Raw genomic sequence first — 20627 nt, forward strand, 5'->3', positions numbered from 1 at the left:
ATGGCTCAAGGTTAAATGTAAAAGCTAAAACTATAAACCTTCCAGAAGACAAGTTTCTAGAAAATTATTGCAACCTTAGGTAGACAGAGTTTAGGGACAGGGAAAAATCCACCAACCATTAAAAAACAATTATTAACAGGACTTCATCAGCACTAAAAAATCTGCTCATCAAAATACATCACTAAAAAAATGAATACACTACCCCAAACTCAAATAAAATGTACTTGCAGCACAAATATTTGACAGAGGATGTGTGGATCCAGAATATATAAAAGAACTCCTATAATCTACAGTAAAAAGAGGCAAGAACCTTATATATCTACCTCACACAGAAGATATCTGAATGGTTAGGAAGCACACAAAAAGGCGGTTAACCAGAGAAACGCAAATTAAAATCCCAATGCAATACCATCTCGTATCTTCTAGAATGGCTAAAAAAGGCTGATAATACGAAGTGCTGCCAAGGATGTGGAACAACTGGAGTGTCCAGATAGCGTTCCAGCTAGGGGAGCATAAAATGGAGCATCCACTCTGGACAGCTGTTTGGCAGCTCCGATAAAATTTAACATACACATATCCTAAGAACCAACAATTCTAACCTTAGATATTTACTCAAGAGCAATGAAAACACATACCCACAAAAATTTTTTTTACAGAAATGTTCACAGCAGCCTGATTTATAACAGTCCCACCTGGAAACAAACCAAATGTCCACCAACAGATGAAAAGGCAAATACTGTATATTCATACAATCAAATACTACTGAAAATAAAAATTAACGAACTCTTGATACATACAACACTAAGGGTTAATTTCAAAAAGATGTTAAGTGAAAGAAGCCAACTACAACACTGAGTGATTACATTTTTTATAGATTCTAAGAATAATCAAAATTAATCCACAGTGATAGAAATTTGAAATAGTAGCTTAGGATAGTGGGGGCTTGGAGTTGCTTGAAAAGGGACACAACAAAAATTTGAGGTGGGAGATAGAAATGTTCTAACATCTTGCTTCGAGTGGTGGTCACATGGGTATATATAACTATTAAAACTCTTTGAACTAATTAAGTATTTTAGATTAGCACATTTTATCATATGTTTATTATACTTCAATTTTAAAAATCTCTAAAAACCATTTTAAAAGTATGGAAGGCAATCCAAAATATTAACAGAGATTGCTTCTGGGAGGTGGGATTATGGCTAATTTTTTCTTTGCTGATTCACTTTTCTCATCTTTATAATTTTCTACACTGAACTCCCCCTTCTCCCCCACCACCACTTTCTATGGTATTTATGTTTTATAGTTTCACAAAGATCCTAAAATGTCGCCAGTATTCATCTTCTGAAAGTACTACAGGATTACAGGTAAGTAACAGAAGCGTGTGTCAAGTTCTCCTTCCACAGCGGGCATGTGGTTCAGTGTCTGCGTGGGACACGGAAGGGGCTCAGAAGCTCAGCCAGAAGCACCGTGGCAGTCTGGGGAGAGGAAGAGGTCCGATGTGGGAGAGTTCAGCTCTGACCCCGGCTCACTCACTGAGTGGTGGCCAAGTCACGGAGGCCCTGTTTCTTCACCCCTAAGATGGGAATAAGATATATCCCCTTTTCTGCCTCACTGGGGTTTTGTGGATGTTAGCTGAAATGGTCTATACAGTACAGACGGAATTAAGGGAGTAGTAACTTCTGATATTATGTGAAAAGTCAGAAAAAGCCTTTCTCACAAGTCAGATTTACTACTCTTAGTCCCACAAGAAACAAATAAGAACTTTGCTAGGATGACGCAATGCTCTTCAAATCAACAGCCAAGAACTCTTACCTGTTGGCGTGGTAATGGTGATTCTGCAAACCGTAGGAGACGCACTGCGTGTTTAGCCGCTTTGGCTCAACCTCCTTCCAACTATCTTCTGTCCACTTTCTCTTCATCTGCTTCTCCTCTCGCTTTTTCCCGACATAGTCAGCATAGGTCTGGATGCGATAGCTCTCTGCATACTTGCTGGTATTGACAGCTACAAGGAAAAGAACAAATCCTTAACAAAGGGTCTGGCCTGGCCCCAGGATGTTGGAAAAGTGGCTTGAGGTCATCAAAGGAACCCTGAGGTCAGGTCTGCCATTTAGAAGCCAGATGGCTTTGGGAACATCCCACAGCTCTCCCCATCTGAGTCTCCTCAGCTGGAGAAGAGAGTCCTGCTCCCCAGCCTCCCTTATAGTGTGAAAATGCTCTATAAAGAACCAGAAGGATGTGAGCAAGACATTAATTTTCAGAATATCTGCAGGTAACATTACTGCCTGAAAAGTACTCATTTTCAGAGTAAGAAAATGAAAAACAAAACCAAACCGCCAAGGGAAAACTGCTGTGAAAATAAAGACGACAAGAAAAGCAATCTGGACAGCAGTGCTGATCCCCGTAGGCCTACTGCACGCCTGTGCCTGGTGCCCTGCATACGTGACGTCTAACCTTCACAGCACACTTTCAAGGGAGAAGTCACCTTTGCTGATTATAAGTAAGCTGGGGCTGCCGCAGGCCACGCGGCACCAGCGGCAGGGAGGAGAACCAGGCTGCTTGGACCCTAAGGCCAGGGCCCTTCTCAAAGGTCTGTGCTTCCCTTTGGACTCTGCAGATTCAAGACAGTCCCACAATATTTGAGACCTGCCTCTTCTCTTTCTCTTCTTAAAGCCTGTTAATTCTCTGTAATGTGCTTCTGGCAGGAGTTCTTGAGAGCCAGAGCTCGTTCCCTTTTTGGTGTTAATGGGTGATAAGGCCAGGACTGTCTTCCTGCCTCTTTCTCGGAGGCTGGGGGCTGGAACACGGGAGTGGCCTGGGAGTGAGGACCCACAAAAACGGTGTGGATGGGCCCCTTGTGCTGCTCTGGCTTCTGCAGTGTGAGCAAACATTCCCCATCCACTGGTTATTACCCCCACTAGCAGCGAGACAGCAAGGGCTGGGCCGTGCTGGCAGGGAGCTGCGGGAGCAGACCTGGGACCTGTGCTGCTGGAAAAGCACCATCATGTCTGAAATAGTCTGCGTACCTATTTTCAGCGACTTCTTGGTACAGAGTGAAGGAAGTGAATGTTTGTTGCTCAGTCATGTCTGACTCTTTGCAATCCCATGGACTGTAGCTCACCAGGCTCCTCTGTCCATGGGAGTTCTCCAGGCAAGAATACTGGAGTGGGTTGCCATGCCCTTCTCCAGGGAATCTTCCTGACCCAGGGATTGAACAGGGGTTTCCTGAGTTGCAGGTGGATTCTTTACTGTCTGAGCCACATAGAGTGGTTCCCAGTAAATATTATGTGAATAAATGTAGCAGGTTATGATGGACACATTAGAACTGGAAAAGGGACTCCAGTACTCCAGGGACCTTGAACCACAGGGACGAGACACCTAGATGAGACGCAGATACCCCCTGCATATCTGATGCAACCAGCTTCACTCCAAACAGACTGGATTTGCCTAAAACTCCTCAGCACAATAGTAGTTTATAGAATGTCATGCCTTAAATGCTTAGCCATCTGAAGAGCAAAAGCAAAATAAAACAGCAACAAGAAAAATAAGGAAAGACTCCCATTCTTTATTTATTTATTTTTTAATTAAGAAGTTTGCTGTACTTTTCAAATATTCACTCTAGAGTTAAAGAGGGGTAGGGTGGGGGTGGGTGGATGGGGGGAACAAACCCTAAAGGTATTAAAGAACTTTCACACTGTCCCAAGGGAGTAGAGTGAGTTAGTGAAATGTGAGCTCAAACCAGCATGCTCTGACTCACTCACAAGGAGATAAACAGAAAGCAATCAGTTCTGCAGATATGCTATCGACCAAAGTCACTCAGATCAGAGAACTGCAGAAACAGTATCCTTTGCTGAAAATCCTATTCCTCGGGACAGTTACTTTTCTAGCTTCCAAAGGACTGCACGTCTGACTTTCTCAGCTCGTTCATCTAACTGCCCCACAATCTGTACATCCAACCAACATCATCCATCCATGCCTCCACCCAGCAATTGCTCACTAAGTGTCTGTCCGTCCCAGGGACCATGCTAGACATCTGGTAGAACAAGACACAGTCTCCACCTCTCAAGCCCACCTTCTCCCACACAAGCTTCACGCAGAGTTATGGAAGCCTGAGACGACCTACTATATGACAGTTCACCTCTCAGTGTGATGGATAATGTGAACCCACAGACTCTACATGCTTATTCTGTACCGGTCATTGGCAAGTGAGCATCTGCTGGATTTTCCTCTTTAGGTCTCACTCCTTACTCAGGCAGGGTTATTTTGAAGCGTGTCCCCAAGGGAAGACATATGCCGCAACACCTCTCTCGAGTTTAGTTTGGACTACCAAGTCAAAGAGGAGGCTTGAGTCAACATTCCCCATGAAAGCAAAGGTGATGATAAAGTCATAAAGGAGCCAAGATGATCTGCTTAACAGCATCCGACTGCTTCCAGTAATTTGGGTCCCAGCCCCACGGACAAATGCTTCAAAAGCTCCCTGATCATGATGGGGAATTTATCTGAGCACATTTGGAACGAGGAGCGCTTAAAGGGGGAAACAAATAACAATCCCCTTTTCACTGCTGGCCTTCACATGGCAATAATTTACCAGCATTCCTTCAAGTCCCAGCAGCTTTGCAGCTCTCGGCCTTTAATCTGGAAGCCAGCTCTGGCGCAGAGCCACCCCTCTAATGGATGAATCAGCAAAATGAATTGGCTGTCAGCTGCGTCCTTCAGTGATTCCAGCTCGCCTGTCAGAAGCGGTGTGGAGCAAGAGGCTTGGTAACACTAACCTTTTCCAAATTTGTCAGGGAAATGCTTCAAGGCCATCTTTCGGCCATGCCACTCTGTTGAAGCCGCTGTGAAACCAAACACGGTGAGGGCCTTCCCCGGCTCCCTGTGGGTGAACAAGAGCACCTCCTCTCCTGCAGACTTCACCCACCCACAGCTTCGCTGAGCTGGGCGCCCTGTCTTGAAGCATTTAATCTTCACAACCACCCCACAAGGAAGAGACGTTCTAGTCATCACACAGATAAAGAGGCTGAACATTCAACGAGCCACGCATGTCTGCTTACAGTCTTGTAGAGCAAGCGACAAAGCTGGTTTGGAACCAACATGTGAGCATTTTAAAAAATATAACATTGCCACAAGTCTGACATATACTTGTGTATTTCTGTGTCCATTTAGATTGAGGATTATCTCATAAAATGCTTCCTTGAAGAGGACTTTTAAAGAACTACTTACAATGTTTAGATTTTTTTTTTTTTCCTAAAAATGTAGACCCTTCCACTATAATCAAGTAAAAGATCTCTCCAACTAGGTCGAGAGCTACATTACATTCACAAGAAGACAATGTAAGACATAGAGACCTTCCTAAATTGATCTATAGATGTGATGCAATTCCAATTTTTAAAATTCCACTTTAATAAAAACATTGAAAAAAATTTTAAAGAGATTAAGAAAAATCTCAGCAGAACACTGAGCAGCGGTAGCCGGGGACTGGGGGGATGAAGCCAACCACCAAGGAGGCGAGGGAATTCTGGGAGTGATGCAACTGCCCTCTGTGTCTTGCCTGCGGTGGAGGTTACACCATGGTGTGCGTTTGTTAAAACAAAGCCCTGGCCAACAGAACAGTGGATGTGTATTTCATGGTATATAAATTACATCTCAATCATTCTGTGGCATTTCAAAGGTCCAATTCCAAATTTTAAATGGAAGACAAATGGGCCAATAATAGCCCAAACATTTCTGAAGAAGAATAAGACAGGGGGACTTCCTTGGCTAGCTAAAAAGCTTATTGTAAACCTGTAGTACTTAAGACAGTGCCGTAATGGTACAGAGATAAACAAACTGACCGATGGCACAGGAGAGCCTAGAAACAGATCTAGGCATCTATGAAACTCTGATATCCGACAGGGGCAGCATGACGGCGTGCAAAAGGAAAAGTTGGAAAAATTGCTTATCCACGGGAAAAAAAGAAAAAAAAACTGGATTCTTACTCACACCAGGCCAAAAAATCAACTCCAGATGGATGAACCACTTAAATGTCAAAAGCAAACTTTGAAAACTTGCAAAGAAAATAGAAGTGAATATCTCTTCCTGAGCTTGAAGTAGGAAAGAATTTATGATGATACAAAAAAAATGTTAAGCATAAAGAAAAGATCAATAAGTTTGGCTTACATTAATATGAAAACTTGTGTCCGTCAGAAGAGACTCTGAAGAGGGCAAAGACAATCTACATGCTGGGAGGAGATATTTCTAACATGTGCAACTGATGGAGGATTAGCACCAGAATACATAAAAACGCCTACAAATCAGTGAGAGAGGACCCAACAGAAAAATGGGCAAAAGACACAAAAAGCACGCCCAGTCATCTCACAGAAAAGGGAGCATAAAATGCCAATAATTATAGAAAGGAGCTGCTCAACCTCAGGGAAAGGCAAATTACGAGCACTTAACTAAGGGAGCACTTAACTAAGGCGTCATTTTGTAGATCTGTAGAGGGAGAAGGAGGCGGGGAAGGCGGGGGGGGGGCGGGGGGGGGAACAGGAGACAGAGGGGAAAGAGGGGAGAGCGAGAGTGAGTCTGAGGCTAGAGAGGCACAGAGCATCAAGAAAGCAAGAAAAGGATCAACGTGACTTTTATGAGAGTGGTTCCCCATTTCCACGCTCCTCCACCAGGAATCAGGGGTTTGGGATGTGGAGGAACAGCAGATTCTTGTTATAATTTACTAACGGTATTTTAGCTCTTCTGGTTGAGTAGTGGTTTCACAGAGGTTCACTACATTGTAAACAAATTGGTTAGGCTTTCTCAGTCCAACCCCTAAGGGCTGTTTCTGAGGACAAGTTTGAAGGTCTCTTGTAGGAGGTTAGAGTTTCTCTAGTTTCAATGTCTCTGGTGATAAGGAGGTATCCCTGCATGGTTGGAGTGCTGTAGCCAAGCACGGGGGTGCTGACACACCGGGCTTCTCAGACCTTCCCTGGGGAAGCTGAGGACACTTGTGCAGCCTGTTATCAAGCTGCTGCAATCATTTTATTGCAGCAATGGCTAGGAGGGGGCGGCGGGGGGGAACATCAGGAAACTTCTAAAGCAGTTACCACCATCAGCCCTGCGTTTTCTACAGTGGCTACCCTCAGCCAACATTAGGTTCTCAGTCAGTTTCTAAGGGAATCACCTATGCTTATCCATCCGATAGTTACGAGAAAGGGAACTATTTACTGGTTACTTATTCTTCCAGGTACGGAAAAATCCTGTAAGGATTATCCTGACTTTATAGATAAGGACACTGAAGCTCAGAAGAAGTGATGGGTTCAAGGTGCCGAAGATGACAAATTTTGGGATCCAAACCAAAGCTGCATTCTTTTCATGACACCATGTGCACTGGAAGGGTCCCAGACCATGTCATTTGGAGTTAACACTGGCAGGCGCCTCTGTCTGCGAGAGCCTCAGAGTCCGGCCACCTCTCCATACAACAGAGTTGTGTACAAAGCAGAAGGATCTCTCTGTGATAACCTGGTATGTTCACCTCCCACCAGAAGTGACGTGTGCTGAGAGTGACCTCTGCCAGCTTTGCAGGCCCAGACCCTCCGCCCCACCCGCCAACGTGTGCTTTAATCCTTGAAGATGCCCACTTCCGATGCCCTTCACAGCCTCTCCTGACCCCTCCCTCGGCCGCCGGCCCGGGGCCCTGCACCACTGTGTCCTCATTCCAGGCTTTCAACCCGCACCAGGAGGGCACCCGACACTGCTTTGTATTTGCTTGCTTATTTACATGAGAACATATCAGATTGAGAAGTTTTCTCGTGTTCTACATGATTGGATCCAGTTTGGGTTTTCAGAAGCATGACCATTTCCCCACTTTTACCAAAGAGAGAATGGACGGGTTTACCTTGGGTTCTCAAGGAGACAGCCAACTTTATAAAAAAAAAAGTGTGTGCAAGCTCAGCCATGTCCTAGTCTTTGCGACCCTATGGACTGTAGCCTGCCAGGCTCCTCTGTCCATGGGATTCTCCAGGCAAGAATACTGAGTGGGTAGCCATTTCCTTCTCCAGGGGATCTTCCTGACCCAGGGATCGAACCCACGTCTCCTTTGTCTCCTGCATTGGCAGGGAGGTTCTTTACCTCTGAGCCACCTGGGAAGGCCTTTACAAAAACACTCAACCCTAACAATGGTCAGCAGGAATATTTGCCTACATTCAACCCATCTAAGGAACTAGGCAGATAAGGTGCTCGCAGGGCTTGGCACTCTGTCAGAAGCATGTGCAGTACAGCTATTTCCAGGGTGTCCAACAGGTGAGAGTGGGCAGTTGCCCAGGACACAAACAGCCCTGTTTTACCCTCACCAGTCCATTCTCGTCTATAAAACCCTGCAGAGTCTTCAAGATAAAGTGCCAGCCTGCGAGAGGACGTCAGGGCGTTTAACTCAGTGCAGCCCTCCCTCAACTCTGACTTCTTCCCACGTGTGTTCCCAATGGGGCCAGGCGCTCTGTGAGGGAAGGGATAGTACTTTACTCATCTGTAGCGCCTAGGTTCTCCCATGGTACTCTGGCAGGAATTTAAACGAAGATTATGGAGGGAGGGAAGAAGCACAGCTTCTGTATCTGTTGGCAGCTTGTTTCAAGAGGAGAAAGCCAGAACCAGGACACATATTCACATCTTCAGTTAAAAGTTCGGTGATGAAGGCTGATCAGGGGACAGAGAGTCTGGGGCTGGACACAAGAGGCGTGAACTCTTGACTCTGAAGGGCTGGCTCTCTCTGGGCAGTGGCAGCCCACGCACGTCACCACCCCTGAGCCTCACAGCAACACCGGGAAACGGATGGTGATGGCCCTTACAGCAGCCTCGGCGGGGCCAACACACCGGCCCCGGACACAGGGTTAGGACCCAGAACCTGTGATTCCTTGTCTGCTGCTCCTCACACAGTGCCTACTCACCCAATGAAGGGTTTCTGTTTGTTTGCTTGCTTTTAAAGTACTAAGGCTAGGGACTTCCCTGGCAGTCCAGTGGTTAGGACTCCACGCTTCCACTGCTGAGAGTCTGCATTCGATCCCTGGTTGGGACACGAAGATCCCACAAGCCTTGCAGTGCAGCCAAAAAGAAAAAAAGAAACAAAATAAAAAATAAAGTACTAAGGCTAAAGAATGAATACTAAGGCACGTGAAAAAGACACAAGCCCTGTAAGAGAGGACATAATGGAGTAAGAGGCGGGGACAGGGGCCGGGAGTCCGTCTCTCCTCGTGGTCCAGTCACTAAGGCTCCACACTCCCAACGTAGGGTACCCAGGTTTGATTCCTGGGCAGGGAACTACACCCTGAATGTCACAACTAAGACCTAGCACAACCAATTTTTAAATCAATATTTAAAAAAAAAAAAAGAGGCAGAGGGGCACTGGTTTCATCCACCTCTGCTTTCCCCCGGCCTCCATCACAGCACCCGACATGAGACCCTCAGGAAAGAAATGGACTAGGGCCAGGGAAGCAGGCTCAGGTCATGATGCTTGAAAAGATGTGAAGGGCAGAGTGTGAGAGAAAGAGCAGCTGAGCGCTCACAGAACCAGGCTTGCACCCCACCCCACTGGGTCCTCGGCACCGTGAGGGTGGGCACTGGGAGCCCCGTCAAAACTCGACGGGCACCAGAGAGGAAGTGGGTCCCGTCCTGGTTCCGCCACCTACGAGCCCGCCTGCGCCGTGCTCCTCCACGTCACCCCCTCATTCTGCCCGTGGCTCCCACAGCGCCTTTCACCTCACAGTCTCTAATGAAGGCCAAGGAAGTGGAGAAGAAAACACTTTCCACAAACTGGACGAATGCTGATGTGCAGATATGGCGACATTTACTTCAAATCTACACAGGGGGAGGCCATGAAGTCAAGTGGGAAAAACCACAGGTTCTAAGGCCGCAGAGGCCTGGGTTCAAATTCTGCCCAAATCTTTACCTGCCTGAGGCAAGTCACCAGGCCTCGCTGGGCTTCCCTCTCTTTATCCATCAAATGGGGCCTATGTACCCGTCTCAGAAAGCTATTAGGAAGGGCAGCGCTCTTAGCACAGGGCCTGCCACACAGCAGCTGCTTAATTAATGAGGCTATTGTGGATAAATCAGAGTTCAGACTAAAAGAACTGTGTCCAAAGCATCCTACAGAGACACAGATTCAGCGAACTGCAGCTCATCACACGCAGGGGGCTGGAAGTGAGGGGGCCTCACATACCCAAGCCTGCAGCAGTTCATGCAATAGCACTATCGTCTAGAATTGGGGTCTTTCCCATGCAAAAAAAAACATGAAAATAAAATAGATTATACAGGAACCCATACATCAACCATACAAGACAAGTGTGAAATCAGAAAGTCTGAACCATAATTAAAAAAAACTGAAGCAACCAAAATTAGTCAATTAATTTTCACTAACTCTTGGCAACACCAGAGTCTGCTTCTGAAACGTGCACCTCATTCATTCACTCCACAAACACCAGCTCCAGGTTCTGTGTCAGGCACCGGGGCATGATGGAAGGGGACAAATGATCCCCTCACAAAAGAAGCTCACAATCTGGAGGAGGAGAAAAGGAAAGGAACGGACTGGCAGGGGAGCACCGGGGAGGCAGGGCTCTAGGTGAGGAATAAAGATTTCAGCACAAGGAGCAAAAGGTTGACAGTGAGGAAGAGGCCACCGCTTAAGTTCCCAGCTCCCAGGGCCTCTGCCAACTGCTTCTGCGTTCACTGAATGGCATCGCCAAGAAGCACTGCTTCCATGAACCAGCCGGTGGCGGGTGCAGGGACAGGGGGGAGGGGAGGTTCTTTTCTTTCCATGGTTCCTAGCTGAAAAGTCAATTAAAAATAAATAAAGCCACCCTTTATTGAGTGCTTACTACATATAAGCACTCTGCTGACTGCTTTACAAACAAACATATTTAGCTCCTGCTTGTTCATTTATTCACCCTTCCACCTGTGCGTGAATACACACTAAACTCTCTCTTGTTCATTTATTCATCTATCCATTCACTGATGAACAAACACATCATCTTCTATGCCTGGGCCACTGGGGCTGAATCAGAGACCCGGTCCTTGTATTTGCAGGGAGGGCAAGACAGGGCACAGAGCCCCACATGTGCTGAGGGTGAGAAATGCGCTCTGGAGTTTCCAGTGGAGTGCTGGCTGGGCAAGCCTGGGACACAGGGACCGTTTCTCTAAGGAAAAGACACTCGGGCTTTCCTGAGACTGAAGGTGAGAGAGCAAACAGTAAAAGACACTGGGGATGGGGAAGGGCGTTCCAGGCAGGAGTAGCATGGAGCGACCGACCTGATAAGGAGACACGGTCTGGATGGAGGAACTGAAATACGACGTTAACAGTGGAGACTGCAGGGGGTGGGGGGTGGGGTGGGGGGGGAGACCTGCAGTGAACCCGGGTGATGGGCACCCCACGCCACGTGCAGCGGGACCCACAGTCTGGCTTCAGTCACCTGGAGGGGGTACGAGTGTGAGCTGATATGTGTCTACAAGGTCACTGCGACCAACGGGGAAAACGGGAGGAATGGAGAAGGCGCGGAGTGAGAAAAGAAGTTCCAGTGGGACACTGAGAAACAGCGACACTCACCTTATAGATGGCAGGAGCAGGGCCTGAGGGGGAGGGGGACTAACCTAGGAAGTCCAGGGCTGCAGGGCCCAGAAGGGAAGAATGGTCAGTGTGCTGGGGACCAGGCAGGAGGACAGGGCCCTGGGGCTTCAGGATACAGAGGTCACCAGGGACCACAGCTGAAGCAGAGGGCAGATGGCGGGGATGATACTTGCAGACTCCTGGGACTTGCAAAAGAGGAGTCATTGGGAGCAAAGGGCACTGGAATCAGGAGTCCTTTTGAAAAGATGGAAAGGATTCTGCAGGTTTTTGGGGTGTTGGAAACAAGCTGCAGGTGGGCCTGAGGATATGGGCCCATGTGAGGCCTGGAGAGGAGGTGGGGCCCAGAGCATCTGTGGGGGCCCACTTCTGAGTGGAGGGAGGAGTGGGTTAGAGCTTTGTGAAGCCGGGGTAGGAAGCCCCACCAGGAAGCTGCCGGTTCCCTGGGTGGAGGGAGGGGGTCTCCCTGAGTGCCCCGGGACTGAGGCTGGGAGGACAGAAGGGCAGCAGAGGCCATGGTGCTGTGACAAGCGTCCAACCGGAGACAGTGGCCTTCTGTGCAGAGTAACCAACTCTCCCATGCTCTTTCTGTCCTCAAAGCAATCCCGCAAGGTGGGCAGGAGCTCTGTTTTCACAGACACAAAAACAGAAGCTGAAAGAGGTTGAATAACCTGCAGAGGGCCAAGAAAATGATGATTTTATGATGAAGTCAAACAGGAGCAGCCGGAGTTCCAAAAAAATTTAGAATTGAGAGTCATTTAAAAAGAGAGAGAGAGAGAATTTTTTTTTTAAAGATAAAACACTTAGGAAGTTAGGAAGTAATTCCGTACTTAGCAGTCCTGACAAACTTGACAGACAGCTGAAAGAGCTAAGGTAATCTGTAACATTCTTCACACTTCTTGGGAAAAAATTAAGGTTGATGTCTCAACTACACAGGAATAATTCAAAGTAAAATCAAAGATCTCCTAGAATGTGCAAAATGGCAGACCCTAAATGTCAGGAATACTGAATAAACTGCACTCTAGGGAAAACTAAATAGTACATGTTTTTAGTTATACTATTTTTTATAACAGTGTTTTTAAGGCCTGCACATATCACAGAGGAGTACAAATAAATAATAGTCATGGTTTACAGAGGGGTTACCATGTTCCAGATGCTATATGAGCTCGAGTCCTAATAGATTACCATACAGTCTATAATACCCTAATATATTAATCTTAACATAGACTCTTTCATCTCTAATCCTATCCTCTACAAAACAGCCCTATTTTGAATATGACCAAACAAGAGACGCAGATGGGGTAAGTCCCCTGCCGGACATCACAGTGCTGAGCGGTGGTGAACAGCCAGTTTTAACCCCCTACTGACACAACCTCCTCGTACAACGGCGCCTTCACAGTCTAAAGGCATACAGTGTGCAGCACGTTTTAAATTGCAACAGTATCACTAAAGGAGACCTACCTTTTCTACCCAACCCACTCTGATGCTTCCTATTGTTTCTTTTCTCCCTTCTTTTTAAATTCTGGTGTCAACTAGCACTGATTTCCTGACCCGAAGTTTGAAACAAGCCACAGCTCATTGACACCCACCATTCAAAGTGGCATTTCTGTGAGACAATGTGCTTTGTGTTCTAAAAGGTTAATCAACAAAAGGACTTTTAGGACACAACCTATTCACCAGCCAGAGTTCGTATGTAACTGAACTGCTGGGTGGAGGCAGTGGCTGGGTGTGCAGCTGGAGTTAAGCAGCGTTCACTAACTCTCTCCTGTGATGTTTCAGATGCCAGATGCAAACATACACCAAATAGAAATGTCCCCCACGTACAGCAGGACAATACTTTTGGACTACTGACCCTGGCAGTTTGAGCACTTTATGAAGCATTAAATCTGCCACAGTATTACCGCTATTGTGATAACACATAAATGCACCATCTCTTCTTTACGTCCCAAGACCATGTTTACAGAAAGCCTGACAGAGCAGCACATTTTCAGATTTAAAGGTTTCCACAGTTGAAAAGCTTAAGTCTGTTTGTGTATGAGCCAACCAGATACTGTGGGAGATGCTGAGCCGCAATATTTACACTTTCACTACATGTCTCTCTGTGGCTGTTTTGATGTGGTTTTCATTTGATAAAAGAATTTACTTACACCTCGTGACTCAGCTTATTCATTAACCAAGTGAAACCCAGGAGGGAAGGAGGGAGAGAATGAAAATGACAGGCCCTTATCAGCAGGCAGGGCTGAGCTGTCTCACCTGCAGGGTGAGTCATTACCCCCGGGAGGGAGGGCATCCGTTCCCCAAAGGGGCCTCTCCCAACCCAGAAAGGAGTCATAGAAATGCTGTATCAAGTGCACACAGGGCAATTCCATGTATGGTTCCCGTTAACCCTTCCTTGCCGCGATACCGGTCTGGAACCTCTCAGGGTTCTCCCGAGGGCATTGTGATGCCACCCATAAACAAGTCCTCTTCCTCATCCTGCCTTCTTCCCTTCTAGCCCCCTCGCACCCACCACTGCGATCCACCTACAGATGTGGAACCCTCTGAAATCTCCATCAGATGTGACTTGCCTCTTCAGTGTTTTCAGGACACCCCATATATGAACTATCACCACCAAAAAGATTAGGAAAAAATGCCAAGACGACCTGCTCTAACACTCAGGCCTGCAGCCTCAGTGCCTGCACAGAGCCCTCACTGGCAGTAACTTTTACCTGTTTACTCGATGCCAGTCCTTGTATGCCAGCTGCTGTGCCATACTAGGGTCCAGTCTCTATGCAGGGAGAACTGATTCACAACAAAACGAATGGAATCTGCTCTTTAGACCACAGGCTGCCTTGGGACCATGCAATGTATTTGTTATAACCGACAACGTCTGATGTCAAGAGCGTATAGAGAGAGAATCGCATGCTTCGCCAATGGGGAAATAAGCCACAAATGATAAAGTTAGCCTTATTTTCCACATCAATTTTACTCTTTGCCTTTGCTGAGACTATCTGCCCAACGACTGATTTTTTTCCACTGATAGGTTCTCTCTGTTAAAACCCTACAGTTCACCAAACAGCCCAAAGGGGCAGCACAAAACTGAGTGAGAATTACTTGGGTTTTAAAGTCCCATTCCAGCTTGGCATTTAACACGTTCATTCTACACTGACAGTCCCCTGCATACGAACGAGTTTCATTCCAAAAATGCATGTGTTAGTCCAATTTGTTCCTAGGTCCAACAAAGTTAGCCCAGGAACCCAACTAACACAATTGGCTATATAATACTATACTGTAATAGGTTTATAATATTTTCACACAAATAATACATTAAAAAACAAACACACAAAAATAAAACACTTTAATCTTACAACACAGAACCTAGCACAGTACAGCAGCTGGTATACAAGGACTGGCATCGAGTGAACAGGCAAGAGGAGTTACAGACTGGAGGAGGGAGAGGAGGTGGGAGACAGCAGGGCTGAAGGGTCGTCAGCAGCAGCAGATGGAGCGCGAGCTGCAGGCTCACTCATGTCTGACGTAACTGGACGTGCGAGTCCACATTCAAGTCTTTGAAAAGTCTGCAACTCGAAGGTTTGTATGCAGGAGACGGACTGTATTTTCCTCCCTTTAAGTCACCCAACCATTTCCCTGTAGACATCAGGATTTTAGGAAGGCTATTCCACCTCTTTTACTTTCTTCATCCTTAAGTCTGTCTCGCTGTTACAGGAGGCGGAGGTTCCTGACGTCAGGGGTCAGGCCTACAGGCAGCATTCAGGTCTGACAGGAAGATGCCAAGCTAACAGAAACAGGCGAAGCAGCTCAGGATCAAACACATACATGTACAGGAGGGCAAGGGAAGGAAGGAAAGGACAGAGACGAGAAAGAGAGGGATGCGAAGAGGAAGGGGACGGGGAAAGCGTGCCTGCCTGCGAGCCAGCCAGACTGAGCTTCTCCCATTTGGGGAGGAGTTGCTTTCTGAAAGCAGCAACTTGCAAATTCAGAGAAATAACAAGCTCTTCATGATTCCTGCATGTTTAAAGCGAAGGTGTTAGTCGCTCCGTAGTGTGTAACTCTTTGTAACCCCATGGACTACAGTCCACCAGGCTCCTCTGTCCATGGAATTCTCCAGGCAAGAATACTGGAGTGGGTAGCCATTTCCTTGACTAGGGATTGAACCCAGGTCTCCTGCGTTGTTGGCAGATTCTTTACTGTCTGAGCCACCAGGGAAGCCCCTCCTAAACATTTAAAGAAAGTGAAATTCTTTGCCAGCAGGAGAGTAAGGAAGGCTTTTTTTCTTTTAAAATGTGATATTGGCACTGGTTAGCTTTCCTGTCTCAAGTGATTAAGATCTCTACATTATTCTGAACAATCATTTTGTTTTCTACATCCTAAGGAGATGTAAATGTAGAACTTTTTGTGTGTTTGGACATCCGATGGAAAATCAACTGGTTAGAAAAAAAGAGTCAAGTGCTACATTTTAAAGCACTTATGTTAAAAACAAAAACAAAAACAACAACGAATACAGTGGCAACTGTGATACTGCTAAGTTTTAAAGTATTCTGGAATATTTTATGACATTACACCTTAAAATTTCCAATGGCCCAAGAGTTTCCGGCAATGTCAAAATGCTTAACACAAATTAGGAAATTGAAAAACAACGTTTGCAAGGCCTGTATTGGTAGAGTGGAACACAGACTGCTTTCTGACTGATAATGGAGCGTTCAGGGACTTTAAAGTGCTCTCTACATTAATTTTTCCCTAGAAAAATATTTATCACCCTTTAAATTACAGCTCTGCAGGCCCACATCTACTGCCTCTAATGTAAGCCAAGTCTCATTTTAAAGCACGTAAACTTAAGTGTTATGAATGAATTTATTTATCCTGCCTTTGCATAGCATTACACTATGATTTCGATGAAGAAAATATATGAGTATCTGATGGCAACTTGAATGGGACAGAGCTGCAAAGCTCCACAAACCATGTTCTGCGGTACACTCACAGACTGCTCCCTCTCCAGGTTAGGGGAGGGAGCAGTTAGAGGCCTTTACCAACAGGAAACGCACAAACCACGCTTGCTTGTACGGCTTCAACTGGATTCTTCTGTCAAAACCAAATCAAGCCTCCAATTAAAATAAATAATTTTTTTTAATGCAAAAAAAAAAATCAGCAGAGGTGCATCGCTACATACAACAGGGTAAAACAGTCCTTGAGTCTGACTCACAAAAGAAGTCACTCTGACTAATGTAAAAAGGAACATGTTTTCAGTAACAAATCCCCCTCGGGATTTGATTTGGGAGTCAAACTCTCCAGCTTCTACCTTTAAATGATAGATAAGAACAGAAGAGTAAGCGAATATTAAAATGCAGGCAGGGACAGGGAAAAAGAAAGGAGAAAGTCGGCTCGCGGAGCCAAGTTTATCTCCTACTCCCTCCCGAGTGGTCAGCCAAGAGCTGATAGAAGGCTTTTTGGTAAAGTAGGTAGGAAAAAAATCCCCACCAGCTCCCGGGTTGCCAGGCAACCTGCCACATTTTATTAAAGCGGGAGCGGTGAGGATCCCCAGAGGGCGGCTGGAATGCTGCGTCATGCCTTCTCCCAAGCTCCAGGCACACACTCGCCCCACAAGCCCGCCCTGGGGGGGTGGGGTGGCAGGGAACCGGACACACCCAACAGGGAGCAGCTACCTGAGTGTGTCCAGAAAGTCACAGATGGGGCACAAAACCCACACAATCGCAGCCCGTTCTTCTCCAGCTCAGACCGGAACACAGCAGGGTTCGCTGCCACAAAGAGCACAGGCAGACCCTGTACTTGGTTCTCTGCAAGCCTGACTGAACGCCGCTGAGACTTTTTTTTTTGGCAGCTTGTGGGATCTTAGTTCCCTGACCAGCGATTGAAGCCGGGCCATGGCAGTAAAAGCACTGAGTCCTAGCCACTGGACTGCTAGGGAACTCTCTGTTGGGATTATTTAAATTAAAAAAGAAAAAAAATTTTTGTAAGTGATTCATGGTTGAAAAGATAGTAATACAACTGTAGGAGCACGAAGGCACAGTGGAATGAGTGAGCATATGCGCCCTGGGGTCAGCTCTCTGGGCAGCTGCTTCCTTGTCCTGGAGCCGAGGTGCTGCCCAAGGGTCATTTCAGGGAAAGCAGTTAGTGCGGTGGAGTTGCAACAGTGTGTACACCTGGAGCAGACAGGCAGGGAGGCTAAAGGTGAAAGCCCCATTTAGTCAAAGTTACCCCTGTAAATTCCCTTTGGAGGTGTCACAGCAGCATCAGACGTGGCTGTTTTCCCCTTCAGTGTCGCAGCACCCCACTGTTGCACCTCTTGCACACCCAGGGGAAGGGATGGCTGGCACATGAGGACAAGGTTACTGAACACACACGCAGGTGAGCGCACTTAATCTCTAATCGGCAAGAGCCTACCCTCCAGGAGGAACGTGGGAATGGATATTCTCGTGGGAGAAGCATATCCCTGCCTCCCATTTCATCTCTGACTCACTTTCACTGCGTGGTGGTGGCTGTCATTCAGTCGCTCAGTCGTGTCTGACTCTTTGGGACCCCATGGGACTGCAGGCTTCCTTGTCCGAGTTTGCTCAAACTCATGTCACTGAGTGGAGTGACAAGCAAAACCAGTCTCACTACTGAAAAAAACAATTTCCCCAACAAGTACTTTTGAATTCGTACAAGTTGAAGCATTTTATGCTGCCTCTCTAGCTGGAACCGAGTGAACACACAATCCAGGCCTTTGTGCCCATCCTCTGGGTGCATAGACCCCAGCAAGTCCTTCAGGACAAGCAGCGTGCTGCAGTCGCTTTATGTCACCAGCGGTACTTCTCTAGGAGAGGGTATCTAACACAGCTATTTCTCTCTGCTCCCAGGAGCCCTGGGCTGGCAACGACTGCCAGTCACTGAATAACCATGACTACCCATGACTGGAGAACAGAGACGAAAAGTTAAATAATTAATCTGGTCATTGGAAAAGTTTTAATATGGAAATAAAGTGGATGTGGGATTTTTCAAATGTGTGAGGATGGTTTAAATAAAACTGCAGAGAAATGCCAACTTGCATTGCCCGCCCCCGCCCCCACACATTGGCATCCCATCCACCCTCCTTTGGAGCCAGGGGTCCTTAGTGGAGTTTAAGAGTTGCCCCCTACTGCACAGGTCCTTTGTGATAAATAGTAACTGAATAAATGACCCACTCCGTCCGGTGGAGCAAGAGCACCAAAAGAGAGAAGAAACTCATCCTCCTCTTCTTGGCAGCCACGTAGCAAAGGTCATGTCCACGTGGAGTGGTTTACACAAGACGATTGCACTCTCAATGCACACAGAATACTCATAGAGCTGTTAGTTTTTTGTGGACAGGAGCAATCCTGGAAAGAGCTGACTGGTGTGAGACAAGGATAACGCCGTATCTACTTTTTCCAGCAAAGGTGACAGCAATGTCAGTACCATGTACGAGCAAGGAAAAATGAGGGTAGCCTCAGCTCAGAGGGCATGCTCTCACAGGTCAGGACAATCTGTCTCAGAAGGGTGATAATACTCCTCTATCCCTGCACCCTGTGGTCACAATGGGACGGTGGGAATCCTGTCCTGCAAGCTCACAGCCTGACCCTCACTCACCAGACAAGAATTTCAAGGCCAAAGTGAAGTCATCGCCTCGCATCTGTCAGCTCATCACCAAGTGATCTGGACCAGGGACTGGGTGAGCGTGGAGCAGGGACCGCCTGCCCTAGAGCTGCACTTACTACCTCCTGAGACTACATCCCATGTGATACCCCCATAGGCTCTGCTACCATCACGGTCTAGAGAAAACGGCAATCTGTTGAACGACTTGCCCCAAGTCCTGCAGCTGGTGTAGGGAGGGGAGCTGGCATTCAGACCCGAGGCATCTCCGACACCCTACCAACCAGGAAAAATGACATCAAAGAAGTGACCAGCCACCGGCCACCGGGCCTGCTAGCTCTTCTCAGAAGCAGGAACACAGAGTCATGGTGTCAGTCCTCTCCACGCGCCACTTTCAGCAGACAGATCACTGACTGGCGTGGTGTTCTGTCGGAATGAAAGGGGCATACCCTTTCATCTAGAAATCTCTTTCAGGAAACCAGTCTATGAAAACAATCTGAAATGAGGATTAATTTTTAATACACAAAGATGCATTAAACTTGTTTAAGGGTAATATATACCTATATTAAGGGTATATATGTATATATATACCCTTAACCCTTTCACATCTTTGTCTAAGGATATATATTTTAACAACCCAAAACATAAGCCTCCAAAATGTTCAACAGTAGGGGAGTAGCTAAATAATTATTCTATTCAAATTCATCAAAACTATGCTTTTCAGGGGGATAAGGACCAAGCAATAAATAATCAATAGATTCTCTCACTAGTTATTTGCACACAAAGTAATCTTTTGAATGTCTACCTCCCAGGCTACATCACTGATTCATTCAACAAATATATCTGCTGATCACCTACTATGTGTCAGGTACTACTTTAGGCATTGAAAATCCATTGAGAATAAAAATTCTGGCACCCCCGGAAGGTGGTTATACGGATGTACTCACTTTGAGGAAATTCACTGAGTGGTATACTTATGATGCACGCACTTTTCTATATGTATGTTAAATCTACATTTAAAAGTTTAAAAAATGTCTGGCATCATAGATTTTATATCCCAGTGGTAGAGTGAAGACACTCAACAAAAAAATAAAATACACTGTTTATGTATAGTGCCATGGAGAAGAAGAAGAGTGGGGAGGGCTGATGTGGGAGTTGCAATTTTAAATAAAATGACCAGGGAAAGCCTTAATGATAGCATCACCAAACAAAAACGCGTGTGTGTGTGCATGTGTGCTAAGTCGCTTCCGTTGTGTCCGACTCTTTGCAACCCCATGGACTGCAGCCCAGCAGGCTCCTCTGTCCATGGGATTCTCCAGGCAAGAGTACTGGAGTGGGGTGCTTCCTTCTCCAGGGGATCTTCCCAACCCAGGAATCAAACCCACTTCGCTCACATCTCCCGCTTTGGCAGGTGGGTTCTTTACCACTAGGGCCTGGTCGGACATGACTG

The 20627-nt window shown here is 46.6% G+C and overlaps 1 protein-coding gene across 4 annotated transcripts in view; it reads right to left on the reverse strand.

Annotated features, from left to right (window-relative positions):
* Window positions 1–20627, reverse strand: part of PARN (poly(A)-specific ribonuclease) — a 200045-nt gene that overhangs the window by 51605 nt on the left and 127813 nt on the right. For all 4 annotated transcript variants that reach the window (XM_013974854.2, XM_005697515.3, XM_013974853.2 and 1 more), the window contains one exon: window positions 1813–2002. In XM_013974854.2, coding sequence (XP_013830308.1) covers window positions 1813–2002 — 190 coding nt within the window. The remainder of the gene's footprint in view (window positions 1–1812; window positions 2003–20627) is intronic.

Source organism: Capra hircus, chromosome 25 (assembly GCF_001704415.2).
Source record: "Capra hircus breed San Clemente chromosome 25, ASM170441v1, whole genome shotgun sequence".
NCBI lineage: Eukaryota > Metazoa > Chordata > Mammalia > Artiodactyla > Bovidae > Capra > Capra hircus.